The 24,183-nt window shown below is 36.6% G+C and overlaps 1 protein-coding gene and 1 long non-coding RNA gene across 2 annotated transcripts in view; one reads left to right on the top strand and one right to left on the bottom strand.

Moving 5' to 3' along the window:
- The window catches only part of LOC136830101 (uncharacterized), a 66,354-nt gene that overhangs the window by 39,978 nt on the left and 2,193 nt on the right, over positions 1-24,183 (bottom strand). Inside the window, 10 exon segments of the mRNA XM_067089294.1 lie at positions 357-533; positions 15,614-15,725; positions 16,500-16,602; positions 18,120-18,259; positions 19,284-19,448; positions 19,970-20,135; positions 20,798-20,916; positions 21,141-21,199; positions 22,703-22,796; positions 23,801-23,889. Coding sequence (XP_066945395.1) covers positions 357-533; positions 15,614-15,725; positions 16,500-16,602; positions 18,120-18,259; positions 19,284-19,448; positions 19,970-20,135; positions 20,798-20,916; positions 21,141-21,199; positions 22,703-22,796; positions 23,801-23,889 — 1,224 coding nt within the window.
- LOC136830153 (uncharacterized) lies at positions 10,697-14,062 on the top strand. Its single transcript, XR_010850563.1, has 3 exons — positions 10,697-10,880; positions 13,026-13,118; positions 13,897-14,062. It is a non-coding gene; the product is annotated as an uncharacterized lncRNA (long non-coding RNA).

Here is a 24,183-nt window from a genome sequence, read left to right as displayed (position 1 = left end):
ACATGTGAGATAACGTGAGAATTTATCGAAATAATGCGAGAAATTTGCCGTCTTTTGTTTCATCTTTGTTGAGAAAAGTGGCGTCTGTCAGAGCCTTTCTGCGTAAGATAAAAATAAAAATAAGCAAAAGACGGTAAATTTCTCATATTGTATGGGTAAATTTTAAAGTTATTTGTTATATTACCTGTACTACATAATATTAACCTTTTTTTTATATTGTCCAGTTAAAAACAAAAACTTTAATAAACAATATCTGTGTGTGGAGACTGGTCTTAAAAATTACCAAATGACGCCATTTCTAAGAGAACCATTTATAGCCAAGTCTCTTTTAAAAATAAATGCCAAAATTTGCTAACCTGCTATCAGACCAAGCAGAAGCAGAGCCTCTGCTAGAAGAAAGGATATCTTGAGGATTCCAACCATGACCACGTCTCCAACGGCAGCCGCAGCAGAAGAAGATGGCGGGGAAGGGTTGCCGCGTCTTTTATTACCGAGATCATCGAAAGGGGAGGCGGGTTTGATGTACTGTGACGCTGCCAGACGAAAGAAACTTCAAAGACACGTCACAAAAATATATTTATACAGTAAGTTCCAAAAGTGAAGCTACAAATTTCAGAGGATTTCGTTCTAAATTCACTAACTGGCAACAACAACACATAGCTGAAAAACTTATTTTTTTTTACATTGAAAGCTCCATCAAGCAAAATAAGACTACTATATGATGCACAAATATCAAATCTATGATATTTATAACAATCATAAGAAAAAATTACGGTAATAGTAATTATTTCAAAGTACAGTAATTACTTCAAACTACAGAAACGAAACAATTTGAAATTTTCGTTCAACACAGGATGACCAACATTACCGTTGTATATTTCGAGCAATGTGGAAAGAAATATTTAATATCATAGTGTATTATCAATTAATTTAGCAAAGATGCATAAAACCATGAAAGTATCAATAGAATGTAAGGGGGAAATCTCTGTAAAATTAAACATAATCAATCATGAATGCACCTAGATTCAACAGAGAAGTCGTGTGTGGTTGGTAGTTCTGATTTTAGCTTTTAGGACCCGACCATTCGGACTCTACTTCAGCTTTGGCTTCGGTTTCGACCCACGACACAAACGTAACATTATCTACCCAACCTATGAATCACCAGCCGTGACCTACTTGGGTTGGGGGGGACTTTGACCCAATACCCCCCTCGCCAGCCAGTAATATTGAATAAACAGGTAAATCAGTTCCCTCCATTATGTTTGCAATAACTGACAGAAAGTAACCACTATTGAAAGGGTAAACTTGATTGCAAACAGGTTTTCCGTTACAAATACAGAACCGTCACAAATACAGAGTGCTTCTCCAAATAATAAAAGTGTTCCCAAATCATTCAAGTCTAAGATCCACCAAGGCTGACCGAAAACAACTGAAAATTCATCTATCTGACTTCCTCACCTCCTTTGCCTTGGCGTAGGCCTAGACTTCCTCACTTCCCCGGACTTGACTTTGGAGTAGACTTCCTCACTTCCCTTGACTTGACTTAAGCCTAGACTTCCTTACTTCCCCTGGCTTGGCTCAGGTCTAGACTTCCTCACTTTCCCTGCCTTGGCTTAGGCCTAGACTTCGTCATATTTAAGCCCAAACTTCCTCACTTTCCCTGACTTGACTTAAGCCTAGACTTCCTCACTTCCCCTGACTGGACTTAGGCCTAGACTTACTCACTTCCCCTGACTTAACTTAGGCCTAGACTTCCTCATTTCCCCTGACTTGATAATGAAACCTAACCTAATGGAAAATCGAGTTTACAACCATCTAGATATCCAAACAACTCAATTTATTAAATAACAAGCTAGTAAAATATATTTCCTTGATTTTTGAAATAGGCCTAACCATGTAGCCATGCTAAACGCGCATATAACTTGGATTTCGTTTTTTTTTTTTTTTTCTACACCAACTTAGTCTTATTTATATTTCATTCAATCAGATGCTAAACTTCTTTGTGCTTTATCAAAAGAAATCATAATAACTTTTGATATGACGCTATAAAAGTAGAAAGTTAATTTACAAATCACATTAGGCCAATGCTTATGCACTCGGTTTCTGCTGCCAGTAATGGTGAACACTCGATATCACTCACTGAGAGCCGCAGATGTTTCTAGGGGGAAATTCTATTTTTTTTTGGGGGGGGGAATTCTTTTTTTTATTTTTTAATAAACAATTATTGAACTAACACTGACCATTCACTGGGGAAATACCTTCTGTGGTTCTACAGTTAATCACTGATACTTATTATCAGATAAAGAGGATGACAATAATTGGAATAAAATATACTAACTGGCAACCCATCGAGTTCCAAAGAAGTACGATCAATTTTGAAATTTGTAGCTTCACTTTTGGAAGTTACTGTACTGTATTAAAAAAATATTTATACATAAAATACGGCAGTGCATTGGTTTACATACACCACAAAAAAGATAGTTTATTCTGTTATATACGAATGAATTAATTATTACCTTTTTACACAGTCATCATTTGATAAAGTCTCTAACTTAATATTTCTGGTGAGGTTTTTTCGGCTACAATATAGTTATTTTCTTGGAAACAATAATTACTCGATAAAACGTTAGTAGAACCCCGTGTTATTGATTTTGCTATTTTTTCTGGACTATGACCTTCATTACTCATTGGAATAGCATATTTATTAGTTTTAGTTAATCTTTGACCTTTATATGAGGATTTTACATTCGTTATCATCCACCAAACGTAAAAAATGTTGACCTTCCGCAACTTCTGAGTAAAAGGGCACACCACTGATTTTTTTAAAAGTAATAAAGCTTGAATGAGATACTCACTGAATATCTGTAAAACTAAATGAACATTTTGTTTCTCAAAAGTGGAAGGGGATAACTCTTTCAATGACAGTTTATACGAACGTTTCAAGAGTAGGCTAAGCCATCTTCTATCTCAAAGTTGTTTTTTTTTTCAGAGCTGAATGGTGCACAATGAATTTCATTTTCTAAAATATGATTGCCATGAGAGGAGAACCTAGGGAACCTCACTGCTTTATTAATACCTTTCTGGCCAAACCAATTATTCCTGGTATGTTCCAACAAAATGTGCTGAATCATACACGGAAAAAAAGTGTTTGTTTTACTCTGAAATGGGTGGGGGATACATGGTAGCAGCATTGTGATGTTACAAAGCAAAACACGGTGAAATCTATTTTTTCTAGGCCTATAGTTACTTTCTCCAATGTGCAGTGCAGAACATCAGCTTTCATGCTTTTAATGGGAATGATATGTACAACTTCTTTGAATTTCTAGGCGGTCTTGCCTTTAAAATGCTACCTTGATTGAATCATTGGAATTTCCGCTTGTCTCTCGTCTCGTCTAGAAAGACTTGCTTTTGCGTTTTTGTTTGGCACTAACACTTAGTTTTGATGTTAGCTCTGTATTTACTGAATTGCCATTTGAATGTCTTAGACTCATGTTAGTTCCCTATTTACAAATTTGCCATTTGAATGTCTCAGAAAAAGGCATAAACTGGATAACACTTACTTTTGGTGCTAGTTCTTTATTCACAAATTTGCCATTTGAGTGTCTCAGAAAAATGCACAGACTGGATCTCTTCTGTCTGCATTTCCTGTTATTTTCTGTAATCTCTTTCAAATGAACACCATATTCTTTGGGAGCTTGAACTTCAAGTCGATTGATGGCCCCTGTAGGCTTATTCCATGCGAATAGTGTTTTATCTTCCGATTAATAATAATAATAATAATAATAATAATAATAATAATAATAATAATAATAATAATAATAATAATAATAATGGAAATTGTCCTCACAAGAGTAACACCATTGCTTATAAAATTCTATGTATAGACTGATTCATCTTATTTTGGAATGGAACATAGAATTTAGGCTAATGGCTAAGCACTGGGACCTACGAGGTCATTCAGCGCTGAAACGGAAATAGACAGTGAGGAGGTCTGAAAGGCGTAACAGGAGGAAAACCTCAAAGCAGCCGCACTATGAAACAATTGTTAGAGAGGCTGGCAAGTCGGATGGAAGAAAGGGAACATGAACGGAGGTGCAGTAAATGAATGAAAGAGGATGCAGCTAGGGGCCAAAGGGACGCTGCAAAGAACCTATATAAGTAATGCCTACAGTGCACCATGTGAGGTGCACTGACGGCACTAACGCCGCCCCCTCCTGGAATAAATTGGCATAAATGTTCATTTCGAGCTGGCCAAACGAAAAATGGGATTTTTTGGCAAACCTAAATAAAAAAAAAAAAAATCACGTACTAGGAGAGCGGTGATGGTTCGGACATTTTTTTTTAATTTCTCTCTAGAAGTCAGAGTTTAAGGAGCAGTGAGATCCTTGTCATGTCGATGTGTAGCCTCATCATCCTACATTTACCAGTGAATGTAGCAAGTCGTACACTTTACTACACTTGAAGCTATTTATCTTCAAGTACAAGTTTCCAAAATGTCCGAACCATCCCTAGCCATGGTGACGATTCGGACAAGAGCATGGGATGATTCGGACAATTATTATAATTGACATTTATCTTCAAGTCAGATGATAAATGAAACAGAAATACCATGCGAAGTGTTTTATTGAAATAATCATAATCAACTTAAAAGATTATTCTCTCCCTTAGTGAATGGCAGAGAGAAAATCTACGATGTTTGCTGAGAATAAATGTTAAAGTAATCTTAAAGAATATTGTAACCTTCAAAACAAAAACTAAACTTGAAATATCCTTGCCACCAAATTCTTAAATGACCAAAATTTGCTTGAAATTATTCTCTCCATGAGCAAAAACCAAACACAAATCGTAACTTAAATACTTGAAATTTGTTGTGCCTAAATATTAAAGTTGGCCTAAGGAATATTGTACCCTGCAAAAGAAAAACAAAATTTGAAATACCCCTGTTTTCTTTTCATACTCTGCTGAACTGGGTTTGGAAGCACTCCAGTTACTGCCTCTTTACCAAACAGTTGCTTCATCCTCAGTTTCTGGAAATTTAAAACTGTTGGCAGCAAATTTCTGTGATTTTCTTTAGTAAGAAGCCTGAGGTTCATTATCCTCGTCTAAACTGCTGATTAATTTGCCTACATAATAGACTTTGCTACCTTTTACTGGATCTATCCCAACAAGAACAAAATCTCCCTCCTCTGGGACTTCATCAATAAAAACCCACTTCATTGTCTTCTATCTCCTCCTCTGAGATGTCAGAAGAATTATTGTTAAGATTGGCTGTCAAGAGATCTTCAAGGTGATGAAGGTCTCCATCACTGGTCTGGCCCTCTGTATCTAACCTTTTTGTATTTTTCTTGCTTTTTAATGTTCTTGAGGTATCATTTCCAAACTTTATTTTCTTCTTGGCTGCGTTTTTCGGTTTTTTCTTCAGTTCTTTCTGTTCAAGTTCAAGCTCTTCTGAAGTGTCCGTTGCAACCATGCATCTTCAGCCGTCCCCTTCCTCTCTCCAGCTTTTGGGAATGGTCTAATATCATCAGGAGAAAACTGCTGTTGTGATGATGGTGTAGGCAGTGTGGCTGTGGTGTTACATCATGTGAGGTTGTTGTGCTTTTAGGTGGTGTATTTGGCTTTGGCCTACCAGTCACAAAAGCCCTGGCAAAGTCACTTTCTTGAAAAACATCAGTGTAATACGGGTGAATGCCAATGGAATGGAATCCAGATTTGATATTCACATTTTAATTTGTAATTAGAGGGTTCTATGATGGGTTTATGAAGTGCTCTATAAGGTAAAGGCAATGAGGGGCTAATGAATGCATATACACAAAATATAACTTAAATAATGTTAGTGAAAATCTTTTGTTTCTTTGTTGGAATTCATAATTAGTAAAGGTTTGCTAGGAGGGATGATTCGGACACGTCCGAATCATCCCCCACATATCATAACCATTTGATGACACCCTCAACTTCAAATCCTTGCAGATTACAGGCGGGTAATAGCTACAACATCTTCGTCATATAGTACAAATTCACACCCAAAACTCATAATCAGCTCCCTTATCATATTCACCACACCAAAGCTTATGATTCAAACGCAAAAAATTACTTAGGAAATGAGGAAAAACCACAAAAATTACCGTCAATACTAAAGTAAGCGGTCCCCCCAAACCGAAGTCCATGTGTCAATGGCAAACTCGCGATTTCACGTGATTTCTCAGAGCTGAGGGCCCCTTACATTTTCCAGGAAATGTACTGTCCGGACCATCGCACCGCTCTCTCCTATAATTATGCTACCATGGTAGCATAATTATACATTAAAAAATATTGTTTCCCAAGCCTTCATCAAGAACACAACAGTGCATTTAAATAAAGAAAATGACATTAATGTAAGCGCAGGCCTATAGATTCTTGACATTTGTTTGCATTAAAATGGTTAGATTCTAATCTTAGTGTTTGTAAAATCGAGTTTTCTCTGTAATCCGTGTTCCAATGTGTGCAGTTTGCTTGAAAATGTCTTTCCTTGTGACCATATACTCTCTCTCTCTCTCTGAGAGAGAGAGAGAGAGAGAGAGAGAGAGAGAGAGAGAGAGAGAGAGAGAGAGAGAGAGAGAGAGAGGAACACGGATTACAGAGAACACTTGATTTTATAAACACTATGATTAGAATCTAACCATTTTAGTGTAAAGAAATGTCAAGAATCTATAGGCTTACGCTCACATCAATGTCATTTTCTGTTTTTAAATGCATTGCTGCATTCTCGATGAAGGTTTAAAAACAATATTTTTAATATATAATTATGCTACCATGGTAGCATAATTATATGTGATTTTTTTTTTATTTAGGTTTGCCAAAACATCCCATTTTTCATTTGACCGGCTCTAAATGAACATTTATGCCGTCAGTGCCCTCTATTTCCGTCTCAGCGCTGAATGACCTCGTGGGTCCCAGTGCTTGGCCATTAGCCTAAATTCTTTATTCCATTCCAAAATAAGATGAATAAGTCTATACATATGATTTTATAAGTAATGTTGTCACTCTGGTGAGGACAAGTTCTATTATTATCACTATATATATATATATATATATATATATATATATATATATATATATATATATATATATATATATATATATATATATATATATATACACATACATACATGCCATTAATTCCACCTGATTCAAGTTTGCTCAAATATTCTCTGTGTACTCAAACCTCAAATAATAATACTGACAGTATGAACAGCAAGAAGAACTTTTACTGTATTGTTAATAGTGACCATTGCTAGATCCTTTTAACAACTTCATAATTTAAGAGAGAAATTAGTCTTTCGATATCACCGCCTATTGCAGAATTTGCAGTATACTGTGGGTGCGCCTTCAAGAAGCCTCACGATGGCCCCATCCTGTTTACTCGACTTTTATCAGCTTGAACACCTGGTGCCAAGGCTTGTTCACGCGCCTAGGCTTGGTGTTAGCACATACCAGCATACCCCACATTGGTTGAAAAACCCAGCTTGTACAAGAACATTTAACTGAGTAAACACAACCAACTCAGCCGGGGCAAGAAAGGCGTCAGTAACAGGCCCGTTTGTACAGGAACATTCAGGTGAGTGAACACAGTCAGACCCACCCCCCCGACCCCCCCCCCGGCAAGATGACGTCAGTCGTGGCCATCACTCAGGTGTTCGCCTAAGTTTGGTATTCATTCCACCATCGGTTAAAATCTAATGTATATCTAAAAACATATGCTTTCAGATACTGTCGAAAGGTCATTTGCCATAAGCATATGTTTGGCCAGTGAACCTAGATTTTTATCATTATGTGGGTCTCTGGACATCTGCTACAACGTTAGTAGTGGTACTAGGCAAAATTTTCCTCTGAAACGGCTCCCTTGCTCGTTTTTTCCTCCTTTGTTTGTGTCTGTTTAAGTTTTTTCTGTCTCTGTAAAGCCACAATTCTTTTATAAATTCTTTCCTATGTCCAATTTCCCCTTTCAGCAGATCTGTAAATAAAAGTGTACTAGCTATCAATTCCTCTTCATTTTCCTGAATGTGGCTGTTGCACAAAACTGTATCAGTTTCTAATCTCATCATATGCTGGGCAGTAGAGTAAGAAATGGTCTAAGTTTTCATTTTTCTTCCTCACAGCACAAACATTTTGCATCTTCCCCTTTCAGCCTATTCCTTTCTTTTAATTCTAGTGTGCCTAGCCTAGACCTACTGATCGGCATCGTTTTTTTCGGTGTTATCATACCAGGTTACTTTGTAAAGTCACCACATCGGCGCCAGGATAGTGTTTCGGCGGCGCCATTAATTAAGTCTCCGCTGAGCTTGTTTTCTTTGGTGACTTCCCATTTTCTTCAAGCTCAATTAGTCACGCCTAAAACGTGCCAGGTGCATTTTAATCATTTTTACTTTATGCGTATTTATACAAATGTCACACATTGTGTATCACATGTTTCTTCATTCACAGGCATCAAGACTGTATCCATATTGTAGCTCTGTATGTTTTGTATTGTAATTTGTACTCGTTCACTGCATATTATTGTTTATTGTTTCGACCTCAGGTCACAGTCAATTCCATTGTCTCTCGCGGCCCGGCGTCAGTCGGCCGCAATATAAGCTGCCTGGATCTGTAATAAAGTTTACTTTTACCTGCTGTTTCTTTGACACCTTACAACTTCTCTTATGTTTTTTCTTTATATTTTCTGTAGATTCTGAATGTTGTCTTGTCATTCATTACCCTTTGTCCCGCCTATTTATTATTTCTTTTAGCTTTTTACCTTTAAGCAGTTCAATTTTACTTAAGTTTATGTTTAATTCTTTCATATGCTCTTCCACTTGCAGAAGCGAAGGGGTTTTCTTGTTTTCATATTAGTTTTCCTATTTTCACCTTGCTACAACTTTTGCTGATGGCTGCATCAGCCATATTTGCCTTTCAGTGGTTTGCTTTGATTTGTTCTCTGATCGTCACACCCAGGTATTTTATCTGCGTGACTATTATTATTCCTTCTATGCGCTGCGTATTTTCTACATCGTCAATACTATACCAATCGGTGGATATTAATATATTATTTTTGTCTTTGTTGATGTTGAGGCCCCATTCGCTTGCCATTTCCATAAGGGTTTCTATTGCTTTCGTTATTTCTTCAAGGATGTGTCCTGGGATTAATCCATCGTCTGCATATGATGGTGCCACTTTCTTTATAACTTCATTTCTGAAGCCTTTTGTATGAAGAATATGGTTGAGCCGTTGCACCCCTGCCTTATTCCAGTCGTTACATTTAGCTCTTTTTGTTCTACATTGTTGAGGCATAGGCCTGTTATGTCATTTGTATATATCTTTGACCTCTGAGCTTTTTTTTTTTTTAACTGAGTCAAATGCTCTTTGGAAGTCTGTTGATGCCACAAATAGGTCTTTTTTTCTTCTGTACGTTCCCTGTGTGCAGTATTCTGAGATATACAAATAATCCATTCCTCTTCTTTGAGTAGTCCTGTATTTCTAATATGCTTTTCTATTTTGGTTTTCAGGGTCCCCATGAAAATTTTCTATGACACATTAGTGTTGTTTCTTGGGTGTGCGCGTTGTTTTTGACTTAAACCAGCTGTTCTGAGTATTCCTGCCGTTCAGTGTGTTGTTTGAACGTTCTGCCAATTCTCTTTTAAGGTTGGTGCTTTGTAAGAACAGTTTGAACAGAACTGGTTCCATCCCGTCTGGCCCTGGTGCTTTATTTGATTTCATTCATTATCTCATCCCTACGTCCCTGATGATGGGATTGTCATGTAAATCTAAACATTAGTAAATGCATTTACAATAACACTTTGCAAAGAACTTCCCTTATCAAGTTAATCACAATCGTTTTTTACATTTATTAAAACAATTCTCAATAGTTTTAAGTTATCTTAGTTAGATGGGAACCTAAAGCTGCTGCCACTCTGGTATCGTCTGCATTCTCTGATGGGTTCTTTACGAAAGTCATTATCATATGAACATACATATTTAAATATGCAAATGACCGAGAATATAGGTCAATGAATCACACGATATAAGAAAATATATCTGGCCAAAATAAACACCTAAACTTGGAGTGGCAGACCGTAAAATGGTTTATACATATCTCTGTTTAGACCAACAGCAAGTCTGAGTTCGTGTTTCTTTCAGCACGGGCCATTTGGGATGATGGGCGCCATAATGTTGTTTTTCATGACAAACACGAAGATGTTCTTTCATTAATGGACGCCCTACATTATTCTTATTACTCAGAAGACGAACCCTGTCAATCCTGGGGAACGAGCCACCCACAGGGGCCACTTGACATGAAATTCGAGCTTCCAACGAATATCGTGTTCGTTGGAAAGAGGTGACGAATGGTAACAGGAAACGCAGACAAAAAAAGTCATATTTATTAGAAACTGGAAAAAATAAACAAATAAACAACTAGATAAACAAACAGACAAAGATGGTTATATTTCTTGCTCCTAAAACCTCACTTTCTTGAACGGGCCTATAGGTCTATTGCTTCTTTTCTGATTAAGCTTTATCTTTCTTCCTGCTTTTGCCTTCGCATTTTGCTGTAGGTCTAAAGAGAGATATGTAAATACGTAAAGATGTGTGAGACAGAAACCAAAAAGAAAAGAGCAAAATTCAAAAAGAATACAATAAAATGATTGAGGGGGGAGCCGTTACATAATTTACCTTACTTCATACTACTACTATTAGTACTACTACTATTAAACCTTTTTATCAATGGAGAAGCATTAACCCATATTATTAACCCATATTAATAACATCAAATAACGTTATAATAACGCGTAATCATGACGTCCTTCAAGAGAATTAGAACCACGGCGAAGGAAATGGCGGACACCCTCTTCTGGAAGAACCTGGAGGTAGGCCTATGGAAATGGCTTAGGCCTATGCCACACGGTTTTTGGCTTAATTTACGAAAATAACCACGAATCTAGGCCTAGTTTGGTCGTAGGGTAATCATTTACGTATTTAATTTCACATAGAATAGCGTAGCTTGAATTGGGGCATTTGGTAGGCCTATGTAGTTGAGGATCTTGTGTGCGCAAGTGAGCATAGGCCTACGTATAGACCGGCATATGAAAATATTTTTGTAGGTTAGGATAGGCCTAGGTTTATTATACATCAGGTTTTTTAGGCCGTTTGACATTAATAGGCCTAGCTTACGTCGGTTAGGTCAGTTATATTTGAAGGGTCGTGGCTACTGTAGGCCTATGAGTCATTTCTGAATTAAGCATTTCAAAAAGTACGTGTCCTAAATCAGCTTATCTTAACCTAACCTAACCTTGGATGCCCCCCCTCACAAGTAAGCTGTAACTCTATACTCTGTATTCTGACCTAACCTCTCTTAGGGTGGAAGGGATAGGCCTATTAGATTGGTAAGTGAATTTCTTGCCAGATGCCTGAATTTTTAGCCTTTTTTCGTTGTTGCTTCTCGTAAATATTATCCTTTGCATTTTTGACCATTATTTGTTGGGGCAACCCACTCAATTTTTTGTCTTCACAAATCGTATAGTGACCCTAATAATTCTTCACTCATCATATAACGACCCTAATAATTCTTCTCTCATAATGACCCTAATAATTCTTCACTCATCATATAATGACCCTAATAATTCTTCACTCATAACGACCCTGATAATTCTTCACTCATCTTACAGTGACCCTGATAATTCTTAAGTTCTTCACTCATTGTAATGACCCTAATAATTCTTCACTCATCTTATAATGAGCCTAATAATTCTTCACTCATCTTTTAATGAGCCTAATAATTCTTCACTCATCTTATAATGACCCTTAATAGAAGGGGGGGAATTTCTCCCCTTTAAACATTTTCCTCCCTTGAATCATCCTGCGACTACCACTGAAGAAAAAGCTTCCTTCAGAACATCTTAAATTCTATCCTAACCTAACCTAACATAGGATGTAACATCTTCTCTGATTGGTGGGATGTTTACCCCATCCCCGACCCACCCCAGCCTCACGTCATCTCTCCCCATCCTATTTACCTTGCACACAGTTAGAATATTGTTTCCCCTAAGCTTAGGATGTCAAAAAGTCTGGGGTTTATCAGTAACCCATCAGAAGGTTTTTTCGGCACATTCAAGTTTTCAGTACAGCGTATGATGCTGTGTGAAACTCTCAGCCGCAACCCATGAAACTTTCAGTCATGGCCTGGTGGTGGCCTGTGTTGTTGGCACCTATAGCGGTGCCAGATGCATGATTATGGCTAACTTTAACGTTAAATAAAATCAAAATTACTGCAATTTGGTCTGTTTGGTGATTGGAGGGTGGATAATCAACATACCAATTTGCAGCCCTCCAGCCTCAGTAGTTTTGAAGACCTGAGGGCGGACAGAAAAAGTGCGGCCGGACAGATGAACAGCCATCTCAATAGCTTTCTTTTACAGAAAACTAAAAAGTGGATATGGAATTGGATGATTGTTGTCAGGAAAAGGAGTAATGGAGAGTAGGAAAAACGTCATTTCTCTTTGTGAGGTTTTTCCAATAAAAGTGTGTGTATGCCTAAATGTGTCGAAGGAAAATCTGCGTGTGCAATATTTTGGGTTCTTGCAAACCTCAGTGACATCCCCACAGATTTGCTCAAGGTCTAAAGACTCGTGCAGCTTTAAAAAGTTGAGGAATTCTGTCACATCTGCATAAACTCCTGTGTGGAGTGTTTCGGAAGTCAGTATTAATGTGGATAAGATCATAAAATGCTTGCTAGTGACAGGTTGGAAACCAGTTACTGTACAGGACCTAAAACCTAAAACTGTGAATATTTTGAATTCTTTTCACAGGACAGTAGGTTAAAAATGTACCTTTTTCTGCCTTCAAAATTTCCATGGTATAAATTTAATAGCTTGTTCATTGTATAGGTAGTAGAGCTAGTTGAAAGCTTCTTATTGTATTCCTTTACCTCTTAATTTTGATATGTTTTATAATCAAACTTACTAAATGAAATAGAATTTTTCATGGAAATTTGAATGGAAATCGTATATTTTCAGTTTCCCGTGACCATCAAGGAATTCACAAGTATTGATTCTATAGACATCAGCCCTGCTGAACCTCATCACATAACTATTATGTCAGGACCAAAGGTAAGTTAGTGAAGATATATAAAGAATAATATTGCTTTTATTGGGGGAATCTTTCTGGGTGTGAATTTAGATCTTAATATTCTGTGCAGCATGCAAATTAAAACTTATTAGGTAATTAAGTTTGTGGATTTTATGATAGCATTTGAAATGAGGTACCGTGCATTAAGTACACTGAAATAGTTTCAAAAGAAATATATTGACTCGAAGAAAAAACATGTTTTATCAGTGGTAGGACAGCTGTGAGGAAAACATATCTTGATTATAGATAATACGATACTGTACACTTTTACCCGTGCCAAGAATATTTTATAGTTTTTAAATTTGAAAGGTTAATGACACCTTCATCCTGAATTTTGAAAGAGATTGAAAATTGTAGAAATTACAATTACATAAAGTTGTCATACTGTGAATAAAATGATCTTTGATAGCTAGGGAAAATAATAAATGTACAGTACAATTAAATAAAAAAAATAAATGGAGCATTAAACTGTGAAACTGACAGAATAGAGATTAAATGAGGGAATCCAAATGCAAAGAAAAATAAGAGAACTCGAAGGAAAAATAAGCAAAACCTTAAAATTAATAGTCACAAATAATAACCTGACATTTTGCTCCAAAGGTCCTTCACTGGATCTTCAACATGACGGTAGACAAGTAAGACTATTGCGTGTTACAAGATTCTAAATCTTTCATTAAACTTTAAGCGATTGTATGTTTTGATTTAAATTCAGGTGCCAAAAATATCTTTGAAAGTCTTTGCCATGTTGTAATGTTTCAGGTTTCATCTCGAATTTGGTGAAGTCTAACAAGATTCAAGAGGCTAGATTTTGGGGGAAAATTCCTTCAGGATGGCACCCGAGTTTGGCAGGTTCAGAGGAAGGAAACTTTAAATGTTTCAACCGTCGGCAGAAGCAGCTACTGAGAATATTTAAAGGTCACAGTGGGTATGTAACGATCAAGAATTCTCAGTTTGTGGTTTGGCTAACATCCTCCAGTTCAGATTCATTTTTGTCATTCGTAAGAATTTCAAATACTGCCTCCATCCTTCCAGTATCTCTTCACTTTCAACTTCAATTCCTTCATTTTTATATTTCTTATACAGTAACGTACTTTTCTTCATTTACAACTCTTCGTTTTTTCCTCGACCACTTTGCTAATTCTGAATCTTTTCCCTATGTACATCCCTGCTCTCGTCTCTGTTTTTCTCCTGTCACAGGTAACCTTGTTAAGCATTTTAAGGATTGTAGGAATGAGGTAATTTTTTGTGGTTCTCTGTAAAGAGGGCTGTGTGTTTTAAATGCATCATGAGTGTGGTTTACATATCACAGTATAATGTTATTCATTTACGATATAGTAGCAGGTTTGGTCTCAATATCTGCTTTTGTAATTCAGTTCAGTAATGCATATATCACTTTGGTAATACAGTTTTGTTGATTTGTGTCATTAATTGATAGCTTTTAGTACTGTACTCTTAGTTGATATCAGTTTTACTTTTGCTAATGGTACTGTTTTTGACCCAGTAGCACATTATGTCTATTCTGAAGACAAACTTGATCATCTGATTAGTTAAGGATGAGACCATCTCTTCTCAAAGATTTGTACAGCAGCAGCTGTTTTATTCTTGTGCACAGCAACACAAAAGTATTAAAAATACTCGACTCAAAAGATCATAGTGAATCAAACACTGTTAATGAAGTTCTACCATCCATACTCCACCTTCTTGGCTTATATTTTACCGTTATAATCATCGTTCATGCTGATATTCAATTTCAACCTTCCTGTACCAACATTTTCACATTATTTATGTTGAGTTATTCTCTGCAACTCATAAATGTCAAAGTCTTGCTCACAAATTCACATGATGGGGAATGGGATTAATGATTGGATCTCTGAACATTTTTGTCTCATCTCTTCAGAAGTATCGATGGAAATTAGTTTGACATGAGGAACAGATTACTGTACATTATACCTATAACAGTATTATAGTTTGTACCAGTGAGTTTTTAGTGAGAATGAAAAATGTGCCTCTGGAAGTAGTTTTGTAATTTAGTTTCAACATACAGAAGTCAGAATTGCACAAAGAACCATCTGATGGCATTGATTTTTGGAACAGTACATGCAGGGAGCAGAGTTGAAAGACCTTCTTGTTTACACAGATCTACGTTGAAATGGAACAGACTCGCGAACATGCTTCTCTGGTGGGTGTTATTCAGATGTTCCTCGCTGCTTCCAGCGCCGATGGAGTTCCTGATGCTGTCACCTGCCAAATCTGTAGAGAAGGCTGTTCCAATGGATCTTGTGGGAGTTAGCTGAAAAATAAATGTCAGAATAACAAGAGATGTAATTTAATGGCCCTTTGCGTAAATGGGTTGCATTGTTTCTTAGCATGTTGACTGCATTCCTTATTCAGTTTAAATGTAAAGCTTTTGAAATGTTACAAAATAAAACTAGAAGCTGCAATTTAACCACAAAAAATACTTTACCTAGTAATTAACTGCTGACATTGAATTCTATCATGGCTGCAAGAGCAGCCGTGAAGCCAGCATTGTAATCACAGGCAACTTCGTTGTGAACGTAATCGCTACGGTCATCCGTATAACCATCATTCTGGCAAGGAAATGTAATACCACGTTAAGGTCAAGTAGAGAACGGATACATGAAACTGTCACCCTTTTTTTTTTTATTGCGAGAGTTATCTCAGAACCTCAGAAGTACTGAGGTTGAATGATTGTGTTGGCATCAGATATTAGATTTAACAGCATTATTCTGTGCAGAGTTCGTGGGAATTCTAAGACAGAGCAGTATTTTTGGGTTCTAGGAGATGGGTATATTATTATTGAGTGTTTGTAAAGGTATTTTTATCTATAGTAGAGTACAATATTTGAAGGTAAATTATTAGAATTTGTTAGTTTGTAGTTTAGTATTACGAGTGGCAAAGTTTATTAATGTTGATATCACTCGGAATGCATGCTGTTACCAATATAAAATATATGTTAGGTTTTGGTTATACTTTTATTATGAATATTTTTGTAATATGTTTACTTCAAAAGGACACTAGTCTTGACTGAAAAATTATGTGCAGAAAAATATTAATTGTATTTAGTCATTAAGCATCACTGTCCAGGTATCTATCGGATATCTCTTTATATTTTAATCATTTCTCCCGTATGCCTGTAATATATTCAGAAGCCTTCAGCTACTGTTAAAATATTTGCATCTCATCACAGGTTTTGTTTAAAAGTGAATGTACGGCATTCATTTTGAGAAAATTCATGAAAAATATGTATTATGAAGTAAAGGTTGCTGTTGAGAATGAAATAATTTTACAACTTTTGCTACAGTGATATCAGTCATGCAAAGGGTAAAAGATTCAGGTCATACCTGGTCAGGTCCTCCAACAAGGGCACCATACAGAACTTGAGGATTGGGACCGGGATTATCTATTGCACTGGCATCGCAAGTCGCAGGCATATCAGGACACGAGCTGTGAAAAGAAAATGGCTCATATTTAGTTTCACACTTTGAAAAATATGCAATGGTTAGTTTTAAAAGTTACTTAAAGTGTCATGTAAATCTGTTAACAAGCTCAAGTGGCGTATTTTTTATGCAGCAGACTCCCTACATACAGTATCCCTCAGTGTAGTACTTGAGTTAGTATCATCCATAATTAGAACACCCTGATTTAAGACAACATTTATACTTGTTTATTTAATAATACATAGTTAGTGTTTACTCAGGATTTCACGTAGTAAGAGTATTATCTTTTGTACAGTTAATGTTTCGTGAGAACCTTTAATATTGAATCTATATAGATAAGTATATTGTAGCTCCAGAAAGCCTAATTATTTTCTCTTTATTGGGAAGAGAATTTTCAAACATCTTACAAGCATATTGAAAAAGTGCTTTATGGATATTAAGCTTCAACCATCTGGGAAATAAGGTTTGCCATTATTTGCAGTATGTGACGGAGAATGTTGTATGACAGCGTTACCAGTTGGAGAGCTTTTAATATGGAAAAATGTGAGGCTGTGGGATTATTAGGATTACCACGTGATTCATTAAAAGCATTCATTGGCGAGTTGGCCAGATTATATGAAAGCGTCACAGTGGATTAGGAGCCAGGTAGTTTAACAAGACCTGTAAATCACATTTTTAGACTTAGGGCTGGTCAAGCTGTGTTCTTTTGGATGAAAATTGACCTAGGTAAGGCTGAAGTAGTATGGTAACTAGGGGAGATGAGACCAAAGTAAAATACTGCTGAAGGAACACTGCAATACAACCTGAAACAATAGGAAACGGTACCATACAAAAGAAGAGTGTGTGGCAGCAATACCATACGAAGGAAGAGATGACACACTGCAGTGAAATCGTAAAGAGCCCAAGTAAGCTTGTCATCTACAAGGACGTCCCTACTCTCACATTTGGATGACACCCACATTGTCTGAAATGCCTCTCATGTCACCAACTGGAGGATGGTATTCACAGCCATCATAAAAACACCATTAGTGGTACTAATATAGGACACAAATTGATCTGTGCCACTGAAAATAGCAACAGCACCTTCAACTATCATTGGTTGTGAATCAGGGAAGTGATGCTTGTCCTACAACAGCGCCCTGTTCTTTATTTTACTCAAGAATTCCTTATTCTCCTCATTACCATCCTGAGAAGATCCCTTGCCAAACCAGCAGGACTTATGTAGTCTACTTTACAATTACGTTACCGAAACACCATATGAAGTTTTGGAGAGTGGAAAGAAACTATTGAAAACCTGTTACTCTGTGAGAAACTATTTTGTCGTGGTTGCTGCATGTATGTGTGTGTACGTGTGAGCTTTTATTGTACAATACTGTTTATTATATTAGTTATTCATTTGATATGCTGACCTTACCATTTTAACGTTCTATTGCATGTGGCTTCTCACCTTTGTGTATTTGACTTTTTGATCTGAATTATGAGATTGTGTGTGAAAATGTAACTAGGAGTTGTACATTACTTTACCTGGAGCGATGATGTGGTTTTTGTGGTGGGTTGTTTCCAAAACCTACAACGAACGAACGCCCATTGGATCCTAGAATGTAGTTTATTTGGTTCTCACCAAATGCCTTGTTTGCATCGTAATCAATACCCAATTTAGCTGCCTGGAAGCAAGGAAACAGTTTAGCTTTGTTTTGATTTTGACAGTGTACTCTACACTTTTACCTGTAAGAGAGGACAAACATTTTTGTTATGATAACCAAGAGCTTAATTATTACTGGTGGAAATCTGGTAATGCTACAGGTTCCTTGTTTTATTTTTGTCCCATTTTCATCTTCGTGAATACTGAATGTGGCTTGCTCTGATTGACAAGCTGCTAGGTAAGTTTTGTCAGTAGACACTTATCTGTTTAGTAACTGTACAGATATACTACTGTAATCTAAATTGACAGTTTTTTTTACAAGATGAATAGTTTTTTATTTTGCTTTTCTTCTCAAATTTGAACTTCATTGACTTTTTTCTTTAACATTCACCTTTACTTAATTGAATTAATGCTGCACTTTCAAGTTATTATCTTAGACAAATGTAATTGGCATAAAGTGTTTATCTTTAAAATTGTGATATCTCCAACGCATTTTAAGTGTTTATCACTAACTTTAATGGAAGGATAATTTTTTTTGTAAATATTCTGTTTTTGATAGCATATACTTGAGGTTTTGCAAACCCAGGATTGTAGACTAAGGGCAACTTGCATAGGATAATATGTTAGTGCTTTAATTAGTTTGGATGGTAGTATTTAAATGCTGGATAAGGTCATTACCTTCATATGATAATTATAAGATATATATAGTTCTGATTATGCAATTAATATCATCGTAAAAAATGTAAAAAGTTGTCATAACTTGGCTACAGTACTGCATTAACCCATGGAGTGTGCAGTAATCACAAAAAAGAAAAAAAAATTTTCCTCTTACCATTATATACTCTAGAAATATCAAAGTCCCCTAATATTACTATTTTTCTTTGAAGTAAACGTAATTTTCTTTAATACAGAACACTAGAAAATGAAGATTGATGAGTAAATCCTATATTGTATTCCTTGACTGTTTCATACTGTAGTCAGGACAGCTTGAGCTGTCACTTACAACCCATGGTTTAATGTTTTTAAACAGGCAAGTGGCTTCTTACGAAAAGGCCAAGGTAGGCGACACTCGCTGCGCTGCGGGCGGAACCCCACTCGCCAAGGTAGATCATTCCGCCAGGGGTGAACGGAACGTTGTCCCTCATGTTACTCAAGTAGCTAGCGAAAGTGTCACGGAACAAGGAATCAGAATCCAGCATTGTGTAGAGAGCCTGTAAGGGATTAAGGTTCATACCGTAGGACAGGTTATGTTGATGAGTAGTTTTATACAGTTATATACCACTGCAATACTGTGTTTTCATTTTTTGGGGGGTTTTTGAATGCCAGTTAATTGTACAATGTGTATGCATTGAAAGTACAGTTTATAGTTAATATCTGTATTACCTGAAAATTATGAAATTTCTGTTTACAGAAATGAACTGTATCCAAAAAAAAATATGTTTACAGAATTAATGTAGGTATAAACTGTAGAAGTAGAACTTTGTTTTTTGTATATTTTTAGTTAATGTTAGCCCACGCTCTTGGAGTTTAATACATACTGTATATAGTTTCTGTCTGTTAATATGACTCTGACTTATCTCTGATATTAAGAGCTGTGTTATTTACATTGAGGTTTCCAGACTTGCCAAGATTACAGCACAGAAACAATCTAAAATTGCTTCAGCAGAGTCGGGCTCATTTTGTCGTAAGCAGTCTACATCTCTTCACCAGAAAAGAATGGGATAGTACTTACATATACACCTCCTTTTTTATCATCCCAACCAAATCCTGGTCCACCATACTGAAGTCCAAATTCATCCCAGTGTCCTCGAGCTTTCTGGAGGTAAGAGCTGTCCCCAGTAGCTCTGAACAGCCAGAGCGCTGCCCAGCACAGCTCGTCCCCGTAACCACTGAATGACCTGTTTGTAATCACAGGGGTAAAATCTCAGGAATTTCTTTATTTTGGTAAATGATAATGCAAGAAGCCTTAAATTGAAAATTCAAATTTTTTATGCAAAGAGAAACATCAGATTAGTAACACACTACTTAGAATGCATTTGGTAATTCCCTTCTTAATACAGCTAAATTTATGACTCATTAACTTTCTCCCACCAACATGTATTTTCTTTAGGAACACCTTTAAACTACACTACTCTACTGTATTTTTTTGTCCACCACTGGTCAGTGCATGAGGAACAATGGTCTTTGTCCTACCGTCTTGATTTCTGCCAAGGAGGGTTCTGACACAATTAGACACAAGGCCCCATCTCAGAGCTGTACTCATTCTGTATGGGAACTTGTGTCACATTTTTTTATCATCAGGCTGTTCTACTTTTGTTTTACTTGACTGTACTCGGTTTGCCCAGTTTATTTCGATACTTGTGTGTATTTGGAGTAACTCTTTAGTGAATGTCACTTATTCTGTAACATATCAATAGTTTAGCATTATGATCTTTGATGTATGTCCCTCTTAGCTTTACCATTAAGGATCTTTTGTGGAGTTGTAGCCACTATTATGAGTTGTGCTTAGATAGTTTTCCTTTGGAAGTTTGAAATAATAACTAAGAACGCTGGTACTTGCTTGTAATAAGCTGCAGCCTCAGGAATGGAAGTATCGTAGGTCAGGCGATACTGGTCTGCAAAGTCATACAAGTCCTTTGCTGCATCCAGGCACTGGCTGGAATAACCAGCGTCGACATCCTTGGTGGGGAAAAGGGGAATTTCCATTTAAGTTTATTCCTGAGTAGAAATCTCAGATAGTTTTGAAAAACCAAATGGAAAATATATGAAAGACAAGTTACTGAGTACTTTTGTGTATTATGATAATATATTCAGGATTTAAAATGTAAAAGTTCTTGTTTAACTTTATCTTGCTCCAGTTTTCACATCTCATTTGAGATGATTGTACCTGAATCTCTTCTTACCTTGAAGACGATTGATGCTGCGGCCAGGGCAGCTGCTGTTTCACCAGCTAAGTCTGATCCTGTTGACAGAAAATTTTGTTAGGCTGCAGAATGACTTATAAGATGCCTTCACAATGCCAAACTTGCAACCTTTTCTGCCCCAAGCTATTGTTTGGCAACCACAGAGGGTGGAAGGGAATTCTAAAGGTACTTCGTTGAATGTTATTTCTAAAAGAGACCGAAAAATGATGATGTACTTGTGATTTATTATCAGAAAAATAAGCAAAAACAGTATTTGTGGGAATTTAAAATCCGGGTTTACACCTTTTGACAAAGGACTGAAAGCTTTACTACGATGTATACATAACTCACACATAAACTGACAGTTTTTGGGATGCAGAGAAATGATATTAAATAATGTATGTCACGATATCCCTTTTATCTGACAAATGTTTGCTGTAAGTCAATACTTGGTTGTGTGCCCGTCAAAAGAAGCTGTGTGTTATTGGCAAATAATCTCCATGCCATCTGTGAGTGGGGCTAGCAACCTCACTCCATAGAACCACTCCCTCTTAGGGGAAACAACAAATAAAAGCAATTTACATTTTTGTATCATATCCTCTTTTTTTTTTTTCTTTTGAGAAAGTAACACATGTAGGGTGAATTATTCCAGTTTTTCAGTAAGTGTGCATATACTGTATATATATCTATACATTTGTGTATATGTTTGGTGGACTTTAAGCAACTGAGATTATTTTTACTTGGCCCGCGTATCTACCGGACGTACGAAAAAATATCACATTTTTATATTCCTTCACAGGAGCGCTGAGACAGTCCGACAGCTTTGGCCGTTGTGCAGTGAGGATGGAATAAAAGATTATGCTGTACAAGACTTTGATGAAAAAAACAATATAACTTGAATAGGCTCAGCTTCAACTAATCAAGTTTGTATACCCTAATCTTTGTTGAGTTGTTAATTTATCTATACTGTATTCATTTATCACTTAAAAGTGAATTACCCAGTACTGTATTTTTTGTAGCCGTATGTTTAATGATGATACTGAATGTAAATACTGTAATACGTATGCAAAGGGTTACATAATCTCTATTGTCTAATTACAGAATAATGGCCAATAGCAACTGTTAACATCCCACTCTACTCTGGGACATAAAATTTGGAACTTTCAAAGTAGCAGCAGGCACTTTTTCTTAGACAGCCAGGATTTCAGTCATGAATGGGGTAAGGGTTATGCAGCCAAAATTTTATCCTGCATAATTTTTTAGAATTATATTCATAAAGCACTGGTTGTACTTTGTCATGAGAGTTTAGTTATTGATGTATAGTTTAGTTTTTCTGTTGATTGTAGATTCTGATGCATTAGTTACATTCTTTTTTATTTTTGCTTGTCAGATTTTAACAGGGAGTCAAGACCCTTAACCTGGCTATGCTTATGTTCTTATTCAAGTAACCAGGAACTCCATCATTTTGGGCAAGAGTGATTTACATTTCATGGGGTAAAATGATGAAGACCTCATTCAAGATTAACTTAAACATTTGGCTACATCCAACAGAGGCAACTGACCTGGGGCACTGGTTGTGATTTTGAACGCTGGTCTCTCCATTGTCATCTCTTCTGGTCTTCCCCAGTACATGTGATCAACATCGCCATCACCAACCTAAACAGGGAAGGTAGAGTTCATTACCATTTAGAATTAGGAAATACTACCACATAGCAAGGACCCACATCATTTTTTTAACCAGAGGCTAAGTTTTTGCCTTGCAGTTGGTGTCTACTTTACTGACTGGTCAAGTAGAGAGTAATGAACATGTTTTCATTGGAATTACGTACAGGCAGTCCCCAGTTTATGGCAGGGGTTACATCCCAGGCGGTGCGGCGTAAGCTGAAAATCGCCGTGACCCGAAGCATCATAATTATAATAAATAGCTCTTACAGTGCTGTAAGTCCGGGTAATGGCGCCATAAATCCACTACGGCGCCGTAAGTCTGGAACGACATAACCCGAACCTGACGTAACCCGGGGACTGCCCGTATACAGTAAGTAAAGGAAACTGTTTTCCTTTGACAATTTCCATAAGAGTTCTGAGAACACTTTCCCTTTGTTTTGTTCCCAGAGGAGTTTGCAGAACACTTTTATTTACTATTTGCAGGAGATATTGCAGAACGCTCGTACATTTTCTTCTCAACAGCAAAGAGAAGAGAGAACTTTTCTCCTTGTGGCTGTTTGCTTGAAAGAGTTATTATTAACAGTAGAGTGAAACAATGCTTTATACAAACTGTTCTTGAAAGCACTGGAGAACACCTTTTCTTTGTACCGTTCACATGAAAGATAGGAAAAGCACTTTTATGATGTCTAGTGCTTACACAATATGTTGTCTCCATGCTCATCACAGAGATCAGAAAGCTCTTTCTTCACTGTTTACAAAAGATAGGGAAAAACACTTGTTCTGTTTAACATTCACAGAAGAGAGTGAAAAGGCAATTTTCACATACAATCTTCTTAACTTTCAAGTGTCGTTCGTTACATTTGCATAAATTGATTTTCTCATTGAAAGCTTCTTTCTCTCTTGTTTCCACATTGTATATTTTGCCAGAAGTCAAAAAACAAGTTATGTTTCAAACCATTAACTCCAGTTAACAGACACATTTAGAAGTACCATACCTGGCCGTAGAACTCAAAGTGATTGGTGTGTGCTTTGAGGAAGTAGTCTGTTGCCCATTTGACTGCAGCTCGACCGTAATCCAGTTGCCCTGAAACAATTAGAAATGCATCAGGAATTCTCTGGAAATTGTAACAATTTTGTAAAATTTGCATCTCATGTTTATATCCTCTTGGCCTGGGTAGTTCTGGCCACATGACTTTTAAAACACTCATAGAGAAATGTCTTATTTTTCATTCCCATCCAAACTGAGTTCAGAAATATGACACAAAATACTCCCCAAAACAAGATCAGTCTTAACTTCGGTAAATGCATTTTGAGAAATGAAACATTTAAAACATATTTCTCCAAAAATCACTTAGTAATTTTATCATGGAGCAAGTAC

Source organism: Macrobrachium rosenbergii, chromosome 46 (genome assembly GCF_040412425.1).
Source record: "Macrobrachium rosenbergii isolate ZJJX-2024 chromosome 46, ASM4041242v1, whole genome shotgun sequence".
NCBI classification, from domain to species: Eukaryota; Metazoa; Arthropoda; class Malacostraca; order Decapoda; family Palaemonidae; genus Macrobrachium; species Macrobrachium rosenbergii.
Note: the sequence above shows the minus strand (reverse complement) of the source record. Positions and strands in the feature narration are given on the sequence as shown.